Genomic DNA, 24,344 nt, shown 5'->3' on the forward strand with positions numbered 1-24,344 from the left:
GTCGGCCCCCCCTGAGTAGCAAGGACAGAGGCAGAAAAAGGCACAGGGGTAGAAGCAACTGTGGGAATTGGAGCCCGGAACCCCTCTAAAACAGACCTGAAGGAATTAAATGTAGCAGATAACTCCTCCCTAACAGAAACCAACAGGTTGCTACCGGCTGTAGCAGACTCCTCCCTAAGAAGATCCTCAATGCACTTCTGACATAGGGTTTTAACATAACCGGAGCTCAACTTCACCGCACAAACTGCAAATTTTTTCTTTGGGGCCACCTTCGTTCTTTAGCCTGAAAGAAACCAAGGAGCCACATTACCCACTGTCCTTCACTCAAAAACAGGGGTTAGAGTGCCCCTCAACACCAAAGCATCCAACACCAAGGGACCCCAGGTGGAGGAAAAGAAACATCAGAGGTAACAGGGAGGTAAGATAGTACACATCTTCCATACCTGAGCCGTTCCATAAACAAAAGAAGACTTCCCGGGCAGCATCACCACATGGAAGCCCCTCTCAGCGTTCTGTGACGCGCTCCCCAGCTTGACTGAGGAAACACAAAAGACTGAGGGAGTGGAGGAGAGGAGGGTCTTTTAAGCAAATTAAGTGACGTGTTTCCTGTGTGTGGGGGAGGAGATTCCATCTCGTGATGCTGTCCTGGAAGACGTTATGGGAAATGCAGAAGTGATGAAATATACATCAGTTCCGCATTCTGACAGCGGAGAGGGGACCGGGGGGAGATCTCCCTCTAATCCCCTGTCACAGAGCAACTATGCTGGTCCCAGCCCCGCACCGGGGACAGCATGGCAAGCGATCGGCCAGCTCTATAGCCAGCGATTGCTTGTATGTTGACAGGCATCACTGCATGCTTTTAAATTTAGGCATTTTCCCGCTTGCGTGAGTGGTTGTGGCTGAGCAGATATCTAAAGACACCCGCTCAGATCTAGAGAGTTCCCGGCCAGCCGGGGGGTAGTTAAAGAAAATAAATTTTCAACATTCACACCATCCACCTACCTTTATCTCACGGTCCCATGACATGAACACACTTTACCACTTATTTGACCTTCCCCACACAGTGTAATTCATGCTACCACAATGCCACTGAGGTCCATGCACTGTTTTTGCCAATTGCACCACACCAACACACAGCTATCCCGAGACCCCACACAGCCCTCATTAGACTCTACAAAGCCCTTCTAAAACCTTCCACACTCCTACTCCTGAGACTCTTCGCAGCCCTCCTCCTGAGACTCTGCACAGACCCTCTGCTGGAGACATCAGACCGTCACCCCCCGGATCAGCACAGAGTATGTAGCTTCGTATTCTGCATTGGTGTATGGTTTATTGCTTGGATTTGTAGTCCTCTACAGCTATGGGTAATTAAAACACATGGTCCAACCTTTGCAATCACATAAACTGAAGAGAATTATATGATTAAACAGCACCTGTCAGAACCTGCTAGACACTAACAGCCATGCTGAAAACCTGGAAGCCACATACTCATGTGCTCAGGGTATAGCACCACAGGCTCGTCACTAACACCACAGGCTCGTCACTAACACAATAGCAGGGCTCAAAATTTCCAAGTCCTGATCTACTAGCCAGGCCTTAAGAGTTACTAGCCACCAGTTGCCCCACCTAACCCTTACCCTGCCCCGGCCTTAACTCCGCCCCTAAACACACCCTCTTAAATAATCTTTTGATAGTTGCCGCTTGTAAACGGCAGATTAGGGATTCCTGCTGCAGGAAAACGCAAGTTCCTGACACAGGAATCTCTAATCACACCTGAAATATACTATAGGTGTGAATGGGGCCTAATATACACATACACTGAAGGTGCCCATCCCGCGATCGTACGATAATCTGCAGGTGTATGGGCAGCGTGCGACCGATTCTACTGTAAGGTCGCACGACTTTCATCTAACGAGCACGCTGAGAAACCTGCCAAAAATCGTACGATTTTGGGCGGGTTGGCAGCGTGGTCGGAAGACGAATGCCGCACGGGCCGGTGCACACTGCCTGCTCAGCACTGCAATCATCGGAAGCCCTCACCTCAGCGGGGATGGCTTGCGATGATCGCAAGTACAATCTGCCTATCCAAGATGGGCAGATCATACGAGATTTTAATGACCTTACAACTATCACACAACGCAAGTTGTGCGATGGTTGTAAGGTGTATGGGCAGCTTAAAACACAATAATACACTTCTCAACGTTACACCACCCCCCGGCACAAAGATAATAATAAACTTCCCGGACACACAAAAATGGAGCTTGTACAATCCCCACACCTGTTCACGTCTTTGCAGGGAGGAGGCTGTTAGCAGGATCGATCCCTGGTTATCTGGGGATGACTAGTGAGGTCTGCAGCAGACCTCACAAGTCACCCCCAGATAATCAGGGATCGATCCATCCTTTCGGCCAGAGCTCAGAGCTGTCAGAGGTCTGCCCGATGGAAACCAGAGCTGACAGGAGCTGCTCTGCGGTCTGCATCCGACACAGATGCAGACCTTGGAGCTGCTCCCGCAAGTCATGTACGCGGTCTGCGACCGACGAGTGGAAATTTTGAGCCCTGTACATAGGACCATGAAAAAGATTACTTAACAACAGGCAGAATAGGCCTGCAATGAAGCAACAATTCCAGAATTTTAAACATTGACAACGCTGGGGAACCACAGGTTGACGGCAAAATACTCACACGAAAAGGCACCCAAGAGGTAAGGCACAAGATTGAAGCTGACAGAGTTGGCAAATAACACATTTCTGTAAGATCCAGTTAAAGGTCTAGAGCAGAGCTACAAGTGGCAGCAGCCTGCACTCAGCAAGCACCTGCGGGGGTTAAAGCACCACAAGCAAGCTAATGGATGTATCAGGTAAATAAATACCTGCAAGATTCAGCTAAGGCATTAGCAGCACCACAGAATCACATATGTAAGCACACATGGAAAATTGGATGGATATACAGAGATAACATTTAGAAAGATTCAGCCAGAGCAAAGCAGCACTGCAAAGCCATAGGAAATAGTAGCATATGTATTTCTTAACAAACTCATGGAAAGAAAATGGAGTGGATCCTACTTGTCATCTTGTCCATGCATGTGATCATCCATACACAACCATAGCTTCTGATGATGCAGCGGATTTACAGTTCTTCTCTGAAGTCACAAGACCAGGAGGCTAAGCAATTGTTCAACCCGTTGCCATGATGGAGGAAGCATCCGAACATGGAGACCATTTCCTGCACCCCAACTCCAAGGCTATGGGGGAGGCTTATCTTATAAGAATGCATTTAGCTACCTGAACAAAGGGAACATCGCAACAGGAGAGGCTGAACCTGTGCGGCAGGCCAGAAGAAACCAGCAAGGTGAGGGCAAAAACTCAAACATATTCTTAGTATAACCAGCTTGAGAAGGGAGGACAGAAAATAAAGAATGGTGGCCTTGGGAGGCGGGTTTTAATTTATAGTATAACTGGTCCTGTGATTGGGCTGGGGGCAGAGCCATACCCATTAGTATGCTGCCATGTAGGTGTCAGGAAATATATATATATATATTGTGGTGCAATCCCACAGTGGAACTGGGGGTTGTAGTAACCCAGGACGCTCAGCCAGAGAGACTGAGCAGTTCCAGGAAACAAATTATTTGCAGTTTATTTAGGGCAAACAGAAATATATCTTGCATCAGCAGCAACATAAGACAGTTCCTTTTATATGGCTCAGTAGATTCGCTTATGAGCCCTCACTCTGCTCTCTGTGTGTCGTAGCGGTCCTAGGGTCACCGACCTTCCTGACCTCTCCCCTCGTGGGCACTCAAACACATCCCTCATGTGTCACTAAGCTCAAAAGGTGGGGGGGGATCACCTTCCCTGGGAAAAAGGCAGTCCAGGCAGCAAACTCCTTTTATCTGACTTGTAGTCAGTGTTTTTATTTAAAAGGTTTCAAAACAAATCCTTGCCTTTCAGGCTCTGACTAAACAGGCATGTTTCCCATCTACCAGGGTGTGAGCTTATCTCAGCCACCTCTCAAAAAGGACTTTCAGCAACCTTCTACTCACGCCCATCCTACTTGTAGCTCTCTGAGTCCCAGGCCAGAGCAACAGCCTGCTTCAGCCTTCCCCCTTTTCTCTCACCTGGATAAGCAATTGTTAAGCAATTAACAATCCAGGTGAGAGACACAAAACCTGAGCTGGATTATTCAGACCCAAAGTCATCCCGAAAACCTGGTCTGGGTTCTACTATTCCTGTACATAGGATAGAAAGTGAGGGAAAATATACTGCCCCTCAATGACTTCTCCTTTCCTTATGTCACATATCCCCCCCCCCCTGCTCAAGCCACTGTGGTTGAGCAACTGTCATGGAGAGGCAATGGACATGTGAGAGGGCATCTACTTTGGTTTGAATCTTCCCCGCTTTGTGTTCCACTGTAAACTTAAAAGCTTGTAAAGCAAAGAACCCCCTTGTAACTCGGCTGTTCCTTTCTTTATTTTCACACATCCACTTGAGAGGGCTATGGTCAGTGATCAGTTTGAACTATCTACCCAACAGGTAATACTCGAGGGCATCCCAGGCCCATTTGATAGCCAAATATTCTTTTTCAACAATGGCATAATTTCTCTCGTGTTTGTTAAGCTTCCTGCTGAGATAGACCACAGGGTGCTCCTCCCCCTCTCTGATTTGGGACAGTACAGCGCTCAGACCCACATCAGAGGCATCTGTCTGTACTACAAACTCTTTCGTGAAATCCGGGGTCACTAGCACCAGTTGAGCACTCAAAGCTTGCTTCAACCTCTTAAATGCCTCATCCGCCTCAGAATTCCACGTAATCACGACTGACCTTCTACCCTTCGTCAAATCAGTCAGTGGAGCCACAATGGTGGCAATGAGCTCATCCAACCGAGGCATCGGGTAAGCATCAAATTTGGACACATTATTTAACTTTCTAAAATCATTACAAAACCTTATGCTTCCATCTGGTTTTGGAACCAGCACGATTGGACTTGACCAATCACTATGGGACTCTTCGATCACCCCCAATTCTAACATTTTCTTTATTTCTTCCGAGATTACAATAATAAACCCCCAAAACAAGTCTGTGGCTTTTTATATTTGCATTTGTTTGCATTTATAGTTATTGATGGCTATGAACACGTGGGCATTTTCAGGGTTACTGTTATCCTTTTATTTAAGGCTTGTTCACACCAAATGCAGACCAGATCTGCATGAGTTTCTGCACCCACAGTGCAGTGTGTTGTATCGTGTTTTTTGATGTGTTCCGAGCTGTTTTTAGTAAAAAAAAAAAAAAAATTCTTTTTTGTTAGTTTAAAATGGGCTTTCAGTGCATTCCAGGGCGTTTGCATGCATTTTTGATGAGTTTGCATGCGTTCCAGAGCAGGTAAAATAGGGCTTGCTGCAGGTTTTTTTACATGCTCTGGAACTGAACGCAGCGGTGTGAGTTAGAGCCCAAAATACCATTGGAATACATTGGACGCAGTTTTTATCTGGTCTGCGTCCAATATATTCCAATGGTATTTTGGGCTCTAACTCACACCGCTGCGTTCAGTTCCAGAGCATGTAAAAAAACCTGCAGCAAGCCCTATTTTACCTGCTCTGGAACGCATGCAAACACATCAAAAATGCATGCAAACGTACTGGAACGCACTGAAAGCCCATTTTAAACTAAAAAAAAAAAATTAACAAAAACGGCCCTGAACGCATCAAAAACGCGGCAAAAACGCAGCACAACCCACTGCACTGCGTGTGCAGAAACTCATGCAGATTTGCTCTGCATTTAGTGTGAACAAGGCCTTAAAGCCCTTTGCACTAAAAGCTGATTGTTTATCTATATCTTTCCCTAGGCCTGTGTGAATTAGCCTTGATGGTCTCTTTATGACAGTTGTCGTAGTTGGCTAATACCACAGTACTTGTCCTAAATAGTTAAGCTAATTCCCTACAGATTGCCTGGTGGATAAGGAAGGAATGTTTGGTATCCTACTGAGTTATAAACTAGAGTTATAATAATAACAACCCAATTTTCAGAACTCGGAATCGGAGAATGGTATCTGAAAATTAATCTTATAAAAAGCTGCATCTCGTCAAGCTAAATCTACACATGTCAATCATTGGTGGGTTACGATTGTCAGAGCACTGACAAGCCACATTAACCCTCCTGGGCCTGCCATAATTCACACATATGTCACGTTTGGGATTGATCTGAAGCTAATTTCATGAAACACAATCTATAATATATTTAAAACAATACTATTAACATAGAGAAATGTATATTAAAATGAAAATTGACAGTTTGCGAAGAGCACTCCTGCTTGACTTATGGGCTGGCTCAGGGACAAACTCTAGAGGACTGACAAAAAGCTTCTGCAAGGGCAGCTGAGAAGCTGGTCGTACCATATAAAGAGGGCTACTTGTAACATCCTTACAATGCTTTTTGTGCCATTAAAAGAAGAAGTGCAATACCATCAGGAACCAACCATCTGCCTTACTTTGAGAGTGCCACTGTCACGGTCTGCGACCGGGGCACACAAAATGACAAAAAGTAGCGTGCACAAAATGGGGTCTGGGATGAAAACATAGGAAGTAGGTCACTGTGCGTTAACGGGGCCGCACTAGAGGTGCAGGTTCTAAGAAGGGCCAGGTGTTCGACAGAGCCTCTAATGGTGAGGATGATTGGCTGCTGGACACCGTCCAGGTTGCGGCCCTCTAGCACACCCACTCAGACATAAAGGTTAGTTGCAGCACCGAGGTGCTGGATGCAACAGCAGGCAGGGTTGAAGCCTATACACAGATACACAAGTAGGCACAGGTGTAAGGACTCACTGAAGAAGCTGATGATCAATCCACTGCAGGATGTACAGGAGGACATGTGAGGAAGAGGGAATCCAGACACACAGGGAACAAGGTAGGTGGTAGCAACCGCAGGGATTACAAAGGCAAGAGATAAACAGAAAGTCCGACTGGGTGTAAAGGCACGTTGCTTGAACGGCACGGAACAAGTGAGCTGGACTTTTTTTTTTTTTTCATTCAAAAAGTTTTATTGTTTTGTCATTTTGTTATCACGTTATGTGGACTCAAATAAACAAGTTTTATTATGACTACTGCAAGTGGCAATTACAGTGTATAACACATACATTGTATATGAAAATGTAAGATCACTCAAATTATAAATTATAAAAATATAAAACATAACATCAGTTCAGACGAAGTCCAATACAGAAATGTGTTTCCAACAGTGGAGGGAATAACCAGTTAGACAAGAAGCATCCCTTTGGATTGCAGTGAGTTTCTCAAAAAACATCACAAGTGATACTCTGGACTTGACTTCAGCAAAAGGGAGGTCATGGGATTTCCAAGCTTTCGCAATGACCCGTTTGGCCTCTGTGAGAATGATTGTGATCAACCGGTGTTGACGTGTCATACACACCATTGGTTTTTTATGTAAGAGAGCTTCCAGTGGGTCCTTGCGAAACGTCTTGCCTGTAACCCAAATTCCATATGGGATAATAAGCTAAGGTAATTGGCTTGATAAAGGTGATCGTAGGAAGGGGTGAGATAGACTTTTTCATGTTCACACAGAGCCCTGACAGAATACCGAATTGGTGTAAGAGGGGTTGTAGTTTTGGAAGGGAGGTCAGTGGGTCGGTAACAATCAAAAGTGCATCATCCGCAAACATACTAAGCTTATGATGATAACCGGCCACTTCTACACCCCTAATGTCCACTTGTTGACGTATTGCTTGGGGAAGGGGTTCTATAGCTAGCGCGAACAAAAGGGGGGAGAGTGGACAACCCTGTCTAGTACCTCTGGTAATGGGAAAGACCTGAGAGTGGAAATCTTGATATTGAACATAGGCAGAGGGTAGAGAATATAATGAGTCTATCCAGCTCATAAAAGAAGGTCCAAACCCCCATCTGGTGAGAGTATATAGCAAGTAGTCCCACCCAACCGAGTCAAAAGCTTTGCTAATGTCCAAGGACAATAACATAGTCTGGAGATTCCTTTGATGAGATATATGGAGTAGGTGAGCTATCCTCCTTACGCTATCTCCCGCCTGGCGTCCAAGCATGAATCCCACCTGGTCTCTGGAGATCAGGTCCAGGAGTGGAGACTGGAGTCTCAGGGTCAGTATCTTAGCGAGCAATTTCAGATCTACATTGATCAGGGAGATTGGGCGGTAATTAGTCCAGGAGGTGTGGTCAGTTGCAGGTTTAGGGATCATACAAATTGAGGACATTAGTGATTCCTGTCGCAGATGACCCCTGTCTCACATAGCATTGAAGCAGGTAAGTAGATGAGGAGCGAGGGTTGTCGCAAATTTCTTATAATAAATAGCACTTAGTCCATCAGGACCCGGGTGTTTTCCAAGTAGTAGTAATTTAATAACGTTTAATACCTCATCCATGGTTATAGGGGTGTCAATCAGAAGTCTATTATCGTCTAATAGGGCAGGGAGGATGAGAGTGGAGAAGAATTCACTGATATGCGTCTCATCGAAAGGGCCTGTGGTGCAGTATAGTTCGCTCAAGTGGATTTGGAATGCATCCAGTATTTTTACGGGGTGGGCAGTCACTTGACCCCCACCGAGACGAAGCCTAATAGGATCTCGTCTAGAGTTGGCCTCCCTAAGTTTGTGTGCTAACATGGTGTCCGGTTTATCTCCCTTAATGTAGAATTTATGTTTGGTCCATGCCATTCTGTCATTCACCAGATGAGTGAGGCAGAGGTTCAGTTCAGTCTGTATATTAAATAACCTGGTTCTGTGTGTGTGGGTGGGGTTCTGCTGGAGGAAAGGAGGGAAAGGAGGCAGAAAAGGGACGGAGAAAAGCGTTGGTAGGATGCAGAGGAAGGGGATGGGAGGATGGGGAGGGAACCAAAGAACCAATCAGTGGGGGCACTCAGTTCACAATGCCTATCCTCTGGTTCAGTCAGGATAGGTGTCGTTCACTCATCCAGGACCTGAATAAACACCAAGTCCAAGATAGTGAAGGTCGAGGTGCATGTAAGTTACCAGAACGGGCGCAAGACCTATTAACTGTTTCAAACTTTTAAAGTGCTCATCACAATATCCCGTGTATCTATACAAGGATGCAATAGCTGGATAGGAGGACAGTTACACAGATAACTAGATGAAACGATAACTAAAACAAGAAATGTCAAACTGAAAGGAGCAAAAGCCATCTTCCCAGGTGGGCACCAGGGGATAGGCCCCTATGACCATTGGCTCAAGTAGTCAGTCTGATGACAAGGGAACCCAAAACAGTCAAAATCAATGACAACATTATATACCACTCAGGGAAACATAAGTGGAGACGGCCGGCTTGCTCGATAGGAACTCCGAAGGGTACATCCTGTGATGTGGAGACATATTGGTCAGAGGAACGATTAGCCTAACTCTGAGACCACCACCACAGTACCGCAGGAATCAGGCGATGCCAGAGTCGAGAGTGGGTACGACAACTCGCGACAAACAATAGGATGAGCAGGCCTGCAGGTGGGGTCATCCGAATGTACAGGGGTAGAAGGAGGCTGTGTTGTCTTCCGAGGAGTTGCAGAGGGTGGGGGTAGGTTGGTGGATGATCGGGTGGGTCGCTCTCTTCTAGTGGTTGATGGGGAAAAGGGGGGACCATCTTCAACCGTTGCATCTGTACGCCCCAGCATATGTAAGGAATCCAGACATCCGCGCAGGTTATCCGCATTGGTGAAGGTATAGGTTTTCCTGTCATAGAAAAACTCAACTTAAAGGGGAAGCCTCCCCGGTATCTGATCTTCTTCGCTTGGAGGGCAATGGTAGCCGGCTAGAGATCAGAAAATATCTGGTAGGCAAATCCTTGGAACAACAAAGTCCCAACATCTCTCGCTGCCTGAAGAAGTCATTCTTTAGAGCGGTAGTAGTGAAGGCGCACAATGATATCACGCGGAGGGCCCTCCTGCGTGCGTCTAGTAAGCGCCCTGTGAATCCTGTCAAACTCTAACCTTTCAATGGGAATGTCCGATGCCAGCTCCTGGAATAGGAGCTGGATTGCAGGTCCAGGACCAATTCAGGAACCCCTTGAATGTGAAGATTTGACCTGCGGCCCCGATTCTCAGAATCGTCCAGCTGTGGAGAGATAGGTTCAGGGAGCGCAGTCGCTCCAGGTCATCTTCGTGTCCTTCTATAATGGTGGTAATGTGGTGACAGCAAGATTCAAGTGTGGAAGTTCGTTTGCCCACATCCCTGATCTCCTTTATGAGTGAAGCGAAGTGATCTGTTTGAAAACCCTGTCCAATGCTTTGTGAAGGGTCTTTTCAAATTGGACAAGCAGAGAGTGGGTGACCTCCGGGTCCGCCTGATTGGCCTGCGGATTGTCCTCGAGGGGGTCTGAAGGTTCTATCGAGGAACGAGAATAGTCATCGCGGGGTAGCGGCGCCATCTTAGTTGCTGCACGACCTAAAGCCTCGTGTAGCGTAGATTGGCTTAGCTTACCACCCCGACTTCTAGTGCAGGACATGGCACTAGAGGGGAGATAAGCCTGCCGAAGGCCAGCTGTCACGGCCGGCTCCACCCAGTTGTTTTTTTTTTTTCCAAATTCTTTATTGACTGAGAAAAAAGTCAAATACAAAAAACCATTGTATGTGCTTACAGAGCATGAGCATAAATTCCACAGAACTTGTAATAAAACAGACTACACCGTATCAAGGTTACATAACCCGACTGAAAAAATCACATTCGAATAACATGACAGCTTAGTACAGTCGTTGGTGCATCAACCGTCCCACTCAGCCGTACCAATTCTGTACATTAAGGCTCTGCTACTAAGTACTATTCTCGGGAGAAAACAGTGTCTCTTAGTTGAAGGAAAGGTGATAGCAGAAAAAAGTGAGAGAGGGTACAGAGGGTCGGATCCCGGCCGGGTCCCACGACGCCCACCTGGGTCTAGGCGCCCACATAAGTCGAGCGCCCCTTTAGATATTACCGGGGCGTACAAACCCTCCAGGTTCCTCATGGCAGCCCCTGGGACAGAGTCCCGGTCAAACCAGCTTGTGAAGGTGGAGAGTGGTTCTGGGCTGAGATTCTGTAGCACAACCACGGGCTCCAGGGGGCATTAAAGCGAGCTTCCGTGTTTTTTAGCGAGGCGGTTAGGTCCTCAAGTTGGTAGATATCTTGGACTTTGGAGAGCCATAATCGGACTGAGGGTGGGAGGGGATCCCGCCATCTCAGGGGTATGCACGCCCGAGCCACATTCAACAGATGATGTGTCAGGGAGCGTTTATATCTGGGGCCACCCACTTCTTATCCTCCCTTCGGAGGCACCACTCAAGAAGTCTGGCCAAGTGTATGGCGGAGTAGTATGCGGACACATCCGGCAGTCCTACTCCCCCCCCTATTCCTGGGAAGTGATAGAATGCGTCTGCTCAACCTGGGGGTCTTACCCCCCAGATGAACGAGATCATGTCCCCGTGTAGTGTTTTGAAGAATTGGGCTGGTAGACTGACAGGGAGTGCCTGCATATGATACAAGACCCTTTGCAGTATGTTCATTTTCACCGCGGCGCAGCGTCCCAGCCAAGAAACATGGAGGGGGCGCCAAGCTTTAAAGTCCAGGGCTATTCTCTGTAATAGTGGAAGGAAGTTGGTGGAATAGACTTCATCCAGGTCCCTGGGAATCAGTGTACCCAAAGACTGGAGATGGTGTAATTCCCAGCGAAATGGGAAGCCAGGTCGTAGGAGATCTATTACCTCCGGAGGTACCGTTATATTGAGGGCTGCCAACTTGTGGACGTTGACTTTAAAATTGGAGAGCTGGCCATAGATGGAAAAAGCCTGGAGCAGGTGTGGTATGGAAGTCATTGGGCTCGAGAGGTAGAAAAGGAGGTCATCCGCGTATGCGGCCACTTTGTGAGTCCCCGAGGGAGTGTCTAGCCCCGTGATATTCGCGGAATTTCGCACGGTGTGAAGGAATGGTTCCAAAGTGAGTGCGAAAATCAGGGGGGACAATGGGCAGCCCTGTCTAGTCCCATTAGTGAGGGGGAATACCTGTGATCTAGTTTCATTAACTCGAACTGCGGCCGCCGGGGCGGAATACAGCGCCATAATCCACGCCAGCATGTTCTTCCCCAGGCCAACCTGGCGGAGAACCCCCGACATAAAATCCCAAATCACTTTATCGAATGCCTTTTCAGCATGAATCCCACCTGGTCCGGGTGAACCAGTTGGGGAAGAAAGGGCAGCAGTCTGTTGGCTAGGATCTTGGCAAACAGTTTTAGGTCTACATTGAGGAGCGCAATGGGACGATAGTTGTTGCATAGAGTAAGGTTCTTATCTGGTTTTGGGATCACCGTGATCCATGCACGTAGAGTATCCACTGGAGGGGAGGACCCAGTCAAAATGGCATTGTAGGCCTCCAGAAAGGGGTCCATCAGAGCGTCAGAGAAGCTTTTATAATACGGGAGCGTGAAGCCATCCGGCCCAGGAGCCTTTCCCGCACGAGCAGATTTCAGCGCTAGCTTCAGTTCTGCAGGCTGGATCGGGGCTTCCATACTATCTCTCTCCTCGGCCGCAAGGGACGGCATCCCTGAGGCCCTGAGATATTGCTCAATAGCATTCAGTGGCGTCCGCCCCTGGGGTGAGGGAGGAGAAGGCCCCAAGTTGTACAGGGATACATAATACGACTTAAACTCGGCCGCAATGTCCGCAGACATCGTCACCTTGCGGCCCGAGGAGGTGATTATGTGTGAGATATGGGTCCGTCCCTGGGATCCCCGGAGGGCATTGGCCAACAGTCTCCCAGGTTTGTCTGCATATTCATAGAAAGTCCTACGACCCTTGAGCAGTCTACCCTTGACTCTCTGAAAGATTAAAGTGTTCAATTCGAGTCTCCAACACACGTAGACGACTCAGCAAAAACGAGATCCGTGATGACAATTCCCTCTTTTTTCGCGCACCATGTTTGATAAGGATGCCTCTCATGACGCATTTATGAGATTCCCATATCATGAACGGAGGAGCCGAGGAGGGGGCAATCGCAGTTCAGTGTCCAGGTCAGATTTGACCACAGGGTCTTGTAAGAGTGACTCATTGAGTCTCCAGGATGGGCAAAGAGATCTCGGGGCTAGTAGATCTAGAGTCAGGTGTAAAGGGGCGTGGTCCGACAACAATATGTTGTCTATGGATGCCCCCGTACCCCATATGAGAGATCTTTTGTTGTACAAATAGATAGTCGATTCGAGAGTATCGTTGGTGGGGAGCGGAAAAGTACGTGAAATCCTTCCCTTTGGGGTGGCAGAACCTCCAGGTATCAACTAAGTGTAGAAGGTGAAGTTCAGCCTTCAATTTCCTCAAACAGCTGTAAGAAAGGTGGGAGGTCCCCGTTGAGACATCCCATAGTGGATCAAGCGGAAAATTAAGATCCCCTCCCATAATCAAGACGCCTTCTGTAAATTCCAAAAGGTGGGGTATCAGATCCTGAATAAGCCCCAATTGGGCATCCACCCAGTTGTTATTCATTGGCCGGTACCTGCTAGAAGACTCTAGCAGGTGTCGGCCAATAGGAAACAGTTGAGCTGAGCTAGCTGTCAATTGTTATTATTTATTTTTTTACATTTTTAAAAAAATTTTCAACCTTTTTTTTTTTCCACTGATTTTCTATTCTGTCTATTCCGTGGTACCGAGCAGAATAGCCATGCCGAATGCCGCTCAAAGACATTCGGCTATTCACTCAGTGCCGTTCGGCACCTATGAGAATAGGGGCAAACGGCAGCAAGGGAGCTGCTGGAGCTTCGGCTCAGCCGATCCAGATGTTGGATTGGCTGAGTCGAAGTTCTTCTGCACTTCGGCTCAGCCGAACAGGTAGAGCATGTTCGGCTGACCGAAGTGCAGCTGAAGGCCGGCGACCTTCGGCAGTTTAGTGAATAACCCTGTAAATTTAGCTAAGGACAATCCAGCTTAAAGCAAGGTTGCACAATAGGCAAAACCCTTATTATTTGGTTTTGAAAAGAGTGGGGAAGGGTTAAACCCTTTTTATTGCTGTGTTCCCACTAGGGAGACTTGTCACTCTATTTGTGACCATTGTCACCAAGGTAAATGGAAATCTACCAATGGGGACACTTGTTCGAGGGACATCTGTCTGTGAAGGGAAATTCTCCTAACTTTAGGAGATTTTTTTTACTTCCTGTTTTGTTTTTTGGGACAGAAAGTGAAGGGAAATTTCCCCAAAGGAACACAGCAAAAAATAAAATATATTCCTTCTATACTCTATCCAAAACCAAAAGAGCCATTGCACACTGTGGCATGCGTTGCAGTGTACTTTGATAAAGGCTGCAACATGGAAGGGTACGTGATATAGGGTGCGCTCCCAAAACTCATATACACTTAAAACAAATGCACCTCAGTAAATTGGAACACTTGAATGAAAAAATTAAGTCAGGTGCATTTTAAATCTCTGTAGACATGTCCGTGAATGTGTCCTAAATTTAGAGCTATTACAGTCTTCTAAGTACTACAGCTATGCAGGCTTGGCAAGGGCCTATGCTTTTATGAAGCATTCATAATGTTGTATTGTCATATGATCTCTTTAAATATTTAATTGCCATACGTTAAAAGTCTCTTTGCACATACGTTAAAATGCACAATTTGGAGGATGTGCTGGATCAGTGAGTGCACAGACTCAAAATGGCAAGATGCCTTGCCTTCCCCCTCAGATGCCACGCAAGTTGCAGAAGGAGAGAGGCAGGGATGCCTAAATCTGCTTCTATGAAGGATTTACTATATGTTTAGCAAGTGACTCATCTACTACCAGATCTCCTGTTTCAGAGGAAGATTTAGATAGCCACTAGGACTCAACACAGTGAGTACTCCATTTAGGGCTGTAAAATCTCCTAAACTCACAAAGCTTAAATGCAAACTGGTTGAACCTACTCTGAGAGATGTACAGTAAACTCCTTATTATCCAGATTTCAGGCAACCAGCACTTTCAAGCAACCAGAAATAAAAAAATCGAGGGCATATGTCCTTGATTTTTTTTTTTTGCTGGTGGCTTAAAGGACATAAAAAAAATGCCAGTTGCTTGATGCATATTTGGCTATTTCAAATTGCAATAGCCAATAGCAGACTGGCTACTGTGCCCGCCCACTGAGCAGAGGAGCGGAGCTGAGAGAGAACTTTCTCTCTCAGCTCCACTCCTCTGCTCAGTAGGTACGGTTTCAATAGCCAGTCTGCTATTGATTATTGCACTTTGAAATGGCCAATAGCAGGCTGGCTATTGAAACCCCACCTATCAAGCAGAGGAGCGGACCCTCTCTCATTGCTATTGGAATTTGCTATGGGTTTCATTTTGCTATCGAAACCCATTCACCTGTTGGCTGCGGAAGCAAGGCAGCAGGTGAATGGGGCTGCGGGGGGAAGCGGCGCACCACAGGGAGTGGTTGCTTGAGAGTTACTATTAACTCCAAGTATCCAGCACCTACCGATCCCCATGGGTGCCGGATAACTGGGAGTTTACTGTATATGTAGCTGTGCAGATGTGTAATACTTACCTTGCTTCACTCACAAAGTGTATCGCATGCTGGCTCACCTTAGTATAAGACTTATACATTAGGTTTATTCATGCAGGTCCCTTTGATTAGGGGTGAAAACACACATGCATTTATTTACATTATTTACAATCTCAAATACGTCAGCAAAACAAAAGAAAACATGAAAATGAATCCTTGCCACTTGATAATTTACTGAACAGTTTTTTCCGACTAGCAGCTAGGAGCAACCCTGTACTACACCAAGCACCTAACTAAACTGCCACACAGGCTATATCTATATCTAACCACACATAAGCTTGCTTTCACCACACAGGTAGGTTCAGAACTCCCCAGTCTGTTCAGGCACACAAATTGGTTTCAGGCTGGAGCAACTCTCTAGGCTGGGAGTTTGGGAGTTCTTAATGGGAGCCCTAATGAGTGTTTGCTTCAGCTGGGCTGGTTACCTCTACCACTCCAGCACTACCCCCCTATGGGAAAAGTCAGTAAAGAGCCTGAATCTGGGACAAACATCTGCCATCCTGGATACACACAGATGTTTTTATCTGCCTGCTGTCACACTACTAGTGTAGAGCGCCTCCTTCCTGGCCAGCGCTATCCCAGCACAGGATAACACTACTGATGGCTCTGGAGGGGTAATCTACAGTAAAGTGAACGGGTCTCCCTGTCTTTCCTCTATAAGAAACCTCTATTAAGGATCCACAGCACACTAGCACACCTTGAGTACTAGGGTCAGTTGCTATTACGGCAGCTCTGATTCTTCTTGTCAAGGGATACATTTGCTCGCTTCTGCCCATCAGCACTTACCACCCTTCTAGTGATCAATGGAAGTGAGGTCCAGACTCAAGGTATGATGCTTGAAACTTTTATTTGCCAACTTAGGGAGAGAGGTAGAGGAGGGATAGGATCATCCAGGCAGGTGTGGACTCCATGGCTTTTCAGAGAGTGTGGTTACACCTTCCATGCACAGCAGGTCAAACACCTGACACTGCATCACTTGAGGTAGAAGTTACTAATCCTTGTCTTTAGCAGTAGCAACAACTGGACCTGCTGCCACCAGGTTCCAGGGTGATTCCAAGATTAGTCCCCAGGCTTTGAGGCCCAGTCAGCTTAGGCAGTTCAGCACAGCCTCCCTGCAGGCTGGGCCTGGGGGAGGAAGAGAGAGCTCACATGGCCCACCCCAAGTATTTATCTCCTCCCCCAGCATGCACCACTGGCTATCGTTCAACAGTGATTGGCTGGAGAAGGATATCTAATGATAGCAATCCCATTGGTTGCTCTGTTCTATCACCAGGGCAGACCCTTCAGTACCTCTGGCAGCAGACAGATGGCAAGCAATGATAGATTGTTTAGAGGGAAAACCATATGAACCAAAACTACAAATTAGTGTCAGACCACATAAAGTCTGATGAACACTACATTTAATAGCACCCTTTCAGTAGGGCCCTACACATACAATATGTCATCACAATGTATTGTAATACCATCAAAGAATGTGCTTTGGCTGGGCAATTCTCCAAAACAACAAGCAATGTTCAGTTATATACTCCATCGCAAGGCATCCATTATCTGTCTGCAGGAAACTCATTTGACCAAAACTTTTTGAAAACAAATTGAACAACATTTTTGCCAACAATATTTTCACTCCTTTTACTACTCATATAGTAACATAGTATTTGAGGTTGAATAAAGACACATGTCCATCAAGTCCAACCTATTGTGTGTGTGTGTGTGTGTGTGTGTGTATAGATCCCTGAGTCATCTCGTTATTAGGAGTACTTGTACCCCTGTATATTACCGTTTCTCAGGAAATCGTCCAAAAGCTTCTTGAACGATTCCACACTATTCGCTGAAATCACTGCTTGTGGCAACGAGTTCCAGACCCTAACCGCTCGAACTGAGAAGAACCCCCTTCGCCCCTTGTGTTTGAATTTTTTTTCTACCAGTTTCAGGTGGTGGCCTCTAGTCTTTGTTACGGAATTAATCCTAAAGAGTTTGTTGCTAATGTCGCTATGACTATAGAACATTTTGTACATGAAAATCATGTCCCCCCTTAATCTCCTTAATTCCAGCGTGAACATATTTAAATTTAGTAACCGTGTCTCATAGCTCTTAATATGCTAGAAGAGTCTCTGTTATGAATCATAATAATATTTTTTCTTGCTTACAGGATAGAATGGATATCTATATTGTTCCCACTTATTCTGGGGGGGCTTTTAGATAGTTTGTCAAATTTATGACCAATAAGCGTCCTATTCCTGTCATTGTTGTGAGGGACTTTAACAATATACACTGAGTGGCCAGATTATTATGACCACCTGACGTATGTATGCAAATTAGCTATAGTTAGCTATAATTTCGCGCTGAAGTTGCTAGAGGGCCAGACCATTATAAATAGGGAAGCAGGTTGTTTACCATGACAGTAGAAGTGATTTTTTTCTTAAGATATGGGTAAACAACGCAATTTAACAGCCTTTGAACGTGGGAACGTTACACCTGTTCATGCGTTTACATCTATGCGTACTGCACATAAATGTGGCCTACATTCCTAATAAATATCCCCTCAATAGGTCCCCCAAATTTAAACATATATCTTTTCCCCAAATCATCCCCGTTTTTGGCTGTGCATAGGGACGAGGTTGTCCTTTTACCCAAGGTGGTTTCTGACTTTCACCTTAATGAGGACATTGTTCCTCCTTCTTTGTCCAAAACCTGTGCATCTCAAAGAAAAGGCATTGTGCATTGTCTGGATGTTGCTCAAGCACTTAGGACTGATTTGGATGCTACAGCATCTGTCTGTAAGACAGATTCCCTTTTAGTGGTCACTGATGGTGTTGGGAAAGGTCAAGCTGCGCCTTCCGCTACCATTTCGCGCTGGATTAATAATACTGTTATTGAGGCATATGATTGGGGGTGGGGGGGCATGAACCGCCTTTTCCCACAGGGCTCATTCCACTGGGCAGTCAACAAATATACATTGCCCAGTAAAGTATTTCTTTATCTTTTTGGCCAAGCATTTACATTCACAATGTTTACAAACAGCTGGCCTGAACTTCCTGTTGAGTATAAGATCACACAGGACAGCACAGTCTGCAGGAGTTATTAAACTACTAGCTTGGGGAAGGAAGGAAGAAAGGAAGCAGAATAGTGGCTTGCCTTGCTGTGCTTGTGAAGACACATACAGCTTATTAGTAGGGATGGGCTCGATGTTCGAGCCGAACGCGAGTTCGACTTGAAGATCCGCAGTGCGCGTGTTCGGCGAACACATGAACTGTCAGGGCGTTTGGCAGGCTGTTTGCCTGCCGAGCGCCCAGCACTAGGCACTGTGTCTTGTGAGCCCTGATTAGCAAGACTTTACCCAGAGAACTGTGAGAGCCATAATTGGGCAAAGTCATGATGACTCTGCCCAATCATGACTCACCCGTTACAACTGTAAACAGTTGAGCGGAGCTAGCTGTCACTGCTAGCTCCACCCAATTGTTTATAAGTTGCCGGCATCTGTCAAAATGCCATTCTGCAGTGGATGTTTGTTGCAGCGGATGGGACAGCGGTCGTAGGTTTTTTTTTCTATTTATTTCTTGTTGTTTTATTTTTTATTTCATCAAGTCATTGTCGTCGTGGACAATGCTGGACGTGGTGATTGACGCTGGATTACTTCGGTGGATCCATTTTATTTTATTTTTTTAATAAAAGACTTGTCAAAAACATGTCTTTTTGGTTCATTTCAAATAAAGGATTTTTTTAAAAGTGTGGCCTCTTTTTTAAAACTTTTATTTAACCCTTTAGTGAAGGGGTAGGGGTACAAGTACCCCTCATTCACAAGGGGGGCCGCATCTCGGTGCCTCTTTATTAAAGGGGTAGACTTGCATAGACTTGCATTGCGTTTGAGTTCGAATTCAAACTTTTCACATGTTCGAAAGTTCGAAGTCAAACCAAACACGGGGGTGTTCGGGCCATCACTACTTATTAGCACACATAACAGTGGTTTCATGGGACTCTGCAAGGGAAAGAAAAAAACCCTAAAATAGGATATCCGGGCCAGTGCTCAGGGGACCAGCTGATTTTGCATGAAGCTAAATATTTTAAATATCAAGAAGCTGCATCTATTGTAAGTGATTTATTCAGCATTTAAAATTGCATAAAAAACTTTTCACTTTAGTATTAATTTAATGTCTACAACAAGATCATGCTGTTATTTGCACCTTATTCTGCTAGTGGATTACAAGTACTGTAAACTTTGAAACACAAGCAGCTTAGCTCCATGGTCACAGAATATGTTCTAAGCATGATAAATTGCATTAAAGGGTTTCTAAACCCTCCATGTTGTTTTTTGCCTAGGCTAGAGAGCAATAGATATAGGCAAAAAGTTTTAAAAAGTTATAAAAAACGCTTTAACAGCAGTTTAAACTTACCCTGTTTTCGCCACGCGCTCCCGCCCGAGAATCCAAAACTGCTCAGGCAGCCGCAAAGCATCTTGGGGCGGGCACATGCGCAGTTCGGATTTTCGGCCGGGAGACGAGCAGAGACGCAAGGTAAGTCTATGGACGCGTGCACCCACATCCAGACACCGTGGGATCAGAAGTGCCAGCAAGCAGAGAGGAGTCAGCGCTTGATCTGACAGCCGCCACACCGCTGGAGGGACAGATGAAAACATCAGGAAAGAAGAGGAAGATCGGATTAAGAAACCTCATTTAAGGTAAGTGCTGAGGTAAGTGTTGACATTAGGTAAGGTAAGTGCTGACATTAACATTGGGGGGAGGGAAAACAAATTTTGACTTTAATGTCACTTTAAGTACCCTTCAGCAACACAGTACCAGATAACCACCTAGACCAGCGGTTCTCACCCTGTGGGTCGCGACCCCGTTGGGGGTCGAATGACCCCGTTGGGGGTCGAAAGTAAACATTTCTCTGCTCTGTTTTTTTTTTCTGACATCGGGGCCGCAGGCAAACTAGCAAACTAGCTATTGCCCCCACTCTCTGCTGCTGCCAATCAGCAGAGGGGGACCTGAAGTTCCCCATCAGGTCCCTTTCTAGTGATTGACAGCAGCAGAGGGCGGGTGCAATAGCTAGTGTGCTATTGCAAAGTGAAATAGCCAATAGGAATCAAGTCCTCCAGCATAGTAGAGTGTGGAGGGAGGAGTACAGACTGGAGAAGTGTTGTGGGACCAGGGGTGCCCTCTTACCTGGGGTCCGGCGGGTGCGACAGAGATCGTAGGGTCCTTCTTGGGGTGAATTGGTGCCCGCAGGTGTGCACATGAGCGCATGCATGACATGCGTGCGTGACGTGCACATGTGGCACTGCCGTGGCTTCTTAGCTGCTTCATGTGCTGGTCATTGCCGGAGAGGGCCTTGCGAGCACTCCTCTCCCAGCCATCCCATTGGTTCGCAGGGACCTGTGGCTTCCTGGTTGCCCAGCCAATGGGGGCGTCGCTTGCCCCTGCTGGGTTTAAATTCCAGCCAGAGCCAAGACTTGTTGCTGAGTTATTCTGCCATTCCCAAAGCAGCTACAATGCCTCATTTCCTGTTTCCTGCCTCCCTTCCCTGCTATTCAGATCTCCTGGTTATTGACCCCTGGCTTGCCTCACCGTTTATGATACTCGCTGCCTGCCTCAACGCATTTTGGATGATCCTTTCTTGTACCTCAGCCTGGACTCTCCTTCTGGGATTGTTCCCTGCTATTGGGTTCCAATCCAGCAAACAGGGGGACTTCGCTCCTTCCCTAACAAGAAGGGGAAGTAAGTATATCTTATCAGGTGTAACTCTCACGGGTTACACTGAACTCTATAGGCTGCTCTGTCAGTAACAGTACTGCAGAGTATGTACCTGATATGTTATATAGCCACACTTTAAATCCAATTCTTCTAGTTCCAGGTGCAGAGCCCGGTCCTGTCTTTGCCTATAGCAGTGGTTCTCAACCTGTGGGTCGCTGTGTGATTTCTGCTGTGCTAGGTGAGAGTCCTCCTTAGCCCTCTCCTAGCGCAGCAGTGTCAGTTCTCCCACCACGCCGCCAGATGTCGCTGTACCTGCCGCGTCATCCCTAAATTTTACCGTTGGGGGGTCACCACAACATGGCAAATGTTACCAAGGGGTTCCGGTCATAGAAAGGTTGAGAACCACAGACCTAAACCCTAATAATCTAGACATTAAGGTGTTGAAACTTACTTGTAGATGTAGGTTTCTGATTAAACAGGTAATTCCAAAGATGATGAGGATGAGATTTGTTAACACAAAGGCTCTGATAGCATTGGTAACTTTTTGAACCATCTTGAACCTTGAGAGAAGAGAAAGCAAATATTAGTTTTCTGTGGGTTAATTTTGACTTTCTTTGCTCAATATATTTTAAATGTATTGAGCATTTGGGAGATACAGTCAATACTATCCTTTTGAAAGAACTTTAATATTCAAAGCTAGCTTAATATAATAGTAGAGGCTTACATTACATATAAATATACCTACGGTATATTAAACCCGCATCTCCCATTAGTTAGCTTTATTTTCTCAATCTGGGACTGATTTTTTTTCCAGGGTTTTTTTGTTGATAAGAAATGTAAACAACTGGAGTTTTTAACTATTTAAGTCTGTTCTGTACACTAAAAAGGTTGGAAATATGTATGGCATCAGGCAGTTAACAGAGCAGTAGCAGTCAGCTAAGATTGGGCTCACTGAGGTGATTTTTAGCACAATGGTGTGACTATAAACACTAGCAGTAGCTTCCTTTAGAACACATATGGCAAGTAATGGACGCAATCTTATGGGCAATTTTAGTAGCACAATCAAGCTACTAATGGCAAGGTAGTAACACAATGCTCCAAATTAGTCACAGCACTAGCCATCATGCCATTTTTGTAGGGAATGCATTTCAGTAGAGCAAAGCAATTTATCGCAAGCTGTATATTTAATCACTTTCTATTGATTTTAAGATGGGAACCTCTACAGACAAAATTATTGTGCAAAAAAGGATATTCCTGGTGGCCAAATGAATGCAAGAGCTAGCACATGGGCATTTTTTGTTTAATTGAAATGTTTTTTTGTGACTGGATACAGATGGTGCTGAAGAAAAAACTATGTGACTGCTATTGTCTTGGGCTGAAGAAGCAAGAAAAGCTGAACTGAATTGGTCACACAGCTGTAAAAAGGAAGAAATATATTTTTTTACACAGCTAATGGAGTTTATGCATAGACTGATGGCACCGGAAGAGTGAGTATAAATTCTGTCACTCCATGCATTTTCCCCTGTTGAAAAGTACCCTTCTTATTTACATCATGACTTCAAGTAATATTGCCCATATACTGTAGATACTGTTGTCTCAGGATCAGACGAAGACTCCATTTTAGGTGTTAGCCCTAGGCTCCCACAGGACTGCAACAGAGATTCTAAATTTTAGAAAAAAGATGGTGTCTGCGCTTTCCCCGAAGAAAAAAGATCCTTTAGGTACAAAGATTTGACTAAAGATTAAAATATAAATTATTGTTGTAATTTGCATCTAAATGAAACAAGGTCTGAAAGCTTTGCCACAGCCACCAATGATAGCACCAATAAATACTCTCAGCTAACCCACTCACCTGCAATATTATATCATATTGTGGATGAGCAGGTTAGCTGAGTCATTTATGACTGTTATTACACCACATCCAGTCCCTCTTGGGGACTTCATGCAGGGATGAGAACCTTGCCCTCATCAACATGGGGACAGGTGCCTTGATGACGGGATAGGCTTTTCTGTCCCTATTGGTAATATTGCTTAAAGTGGACCTTTACCCATATCTCTAAAATAAAACCAAACACACCTTTAGAAATGTTTAGTAATGACGATCTACAAACACATACTTCTAGATAATTTCCGGCTTTGTATTCTTTCAATACCTTATTTGTATTTTCTTCCCCAGTCTTCTGACAGTGGCCACGTTTACTAGGGGCAGATTACTAGCTCTCCGTTTACTTCCTTGATTTCTGGCACATGTGACTAGACATGTGACTAGGACATGTGACCATGCACATCATCTCAAGGGATGAAAATGCCGTTCCCTGAGATCTCATGAGATTAAAGATGAGATGACAAGGCAATCCCTGACATGACTATGTTATCATTAATCATAATACATAGAGGGATACATTGGTAGAATTTGATTTTTTAGTGTAAAGGCCTGCTTTAAAGGGGGGGGGGGTGCATACTTGCTGCCCCTGCCTTTCCTGGTCAGCCAGGTGGCATGCCTGGATAAAGTTCTGGTATAGAACTTTTTAAATATTTTTTTTCCTCAGAGCATGTGGCTGATATGGTTTAGAAGTTGCTGGGGCTGCATGCTTGCTGACACCCTCTCCTCCCTTGCTGGGATCCATGCCTGGATAGCATGGGGGTCCTCCCACAACCCATACCAGACCCTAATTCGGGCATGAAGCCTGGCTGGCCAAGAAGAGGAGGGGCAGCAAGCAGGTACCTATCCCTCCTTAACCAAACCAGGCTACATGTCCTCAACAGAAGGAGGGTTCAGTGTGCTGTCAGTTAGCTCTTACCCTTCATCTTCATGTTCTTTCATCTTCCAATCCATGACAAAGCCAATGAAAGGACAGGTAAATAGACACAAGAGCTGAAGGACTCCAAAAACAGATGAATATAAACCCACTGGAAAACAAATAAAACCTATTTAATACATTATTCAGTTGTGTGACACGAAAGAGATTAAATTGATGCAGCTACGAGTCATGTTTATGCTTTTGTATCTGACACCATTGTTGAAATAATTCTGTACTACACAGCCTGGCTAGTGGGCCCTGAAACAGGTAAGCACTCTTCACTATACCTATCTTGGTCCATAGTACTATGTTTGGTGTGGATGCTTCAA

The 24,344-nt window shown here is 45.7% G+C and overlaps 1 protein-coding gene across 1 annotated transcript in view; it reads right to left on the reverse strand.

The window, feature by feature from the left end:
• Window positions 1-24,121, reverse strand: part of LOC108802128 (large neutral amino acids transporter small subunit 3-like) — a 77,745-nt gene extending 53,624 nt beyond the window's left edge. Inside the window, exons 1-2 of the mRNA XM_018574014.1 lie at window positions 24,016-24,121; window positions 21,666-21,774 (exon numbers count right to left, since the gene is read on the reverse strand). Of these exons, the coding sequence (XP_018429516.1) occupies window positions 21,666-21,774; window positions 24,016-24,050 (144 nt within the window). The 5' untranslated portion in view covers window positions 24,051-24,121. The remainder of the gene's footprint in view (window positions 1-21,665; window positions 21,775-24,015) is intronic.
• Between the last annotated feature and the right edge of the window lie 223 nt (window positions 24,122-24,344).

This window comes from Nanorana parkeri, unplaced genomic scaffold (assembly GCF_000935625.1).
Source record: "Nanorana parkeri isolate BGI_ZX_2015 unplaced genomic scaffold, ASM93562v1 scaffold2674, whole genome shotgun sequence".
Lineage (NCBI taxonomy): Eukaryota > Metazoa > Chordata > Amphibia > Anura > Dicroglossidae > Nanorana > Nanorana parkeri.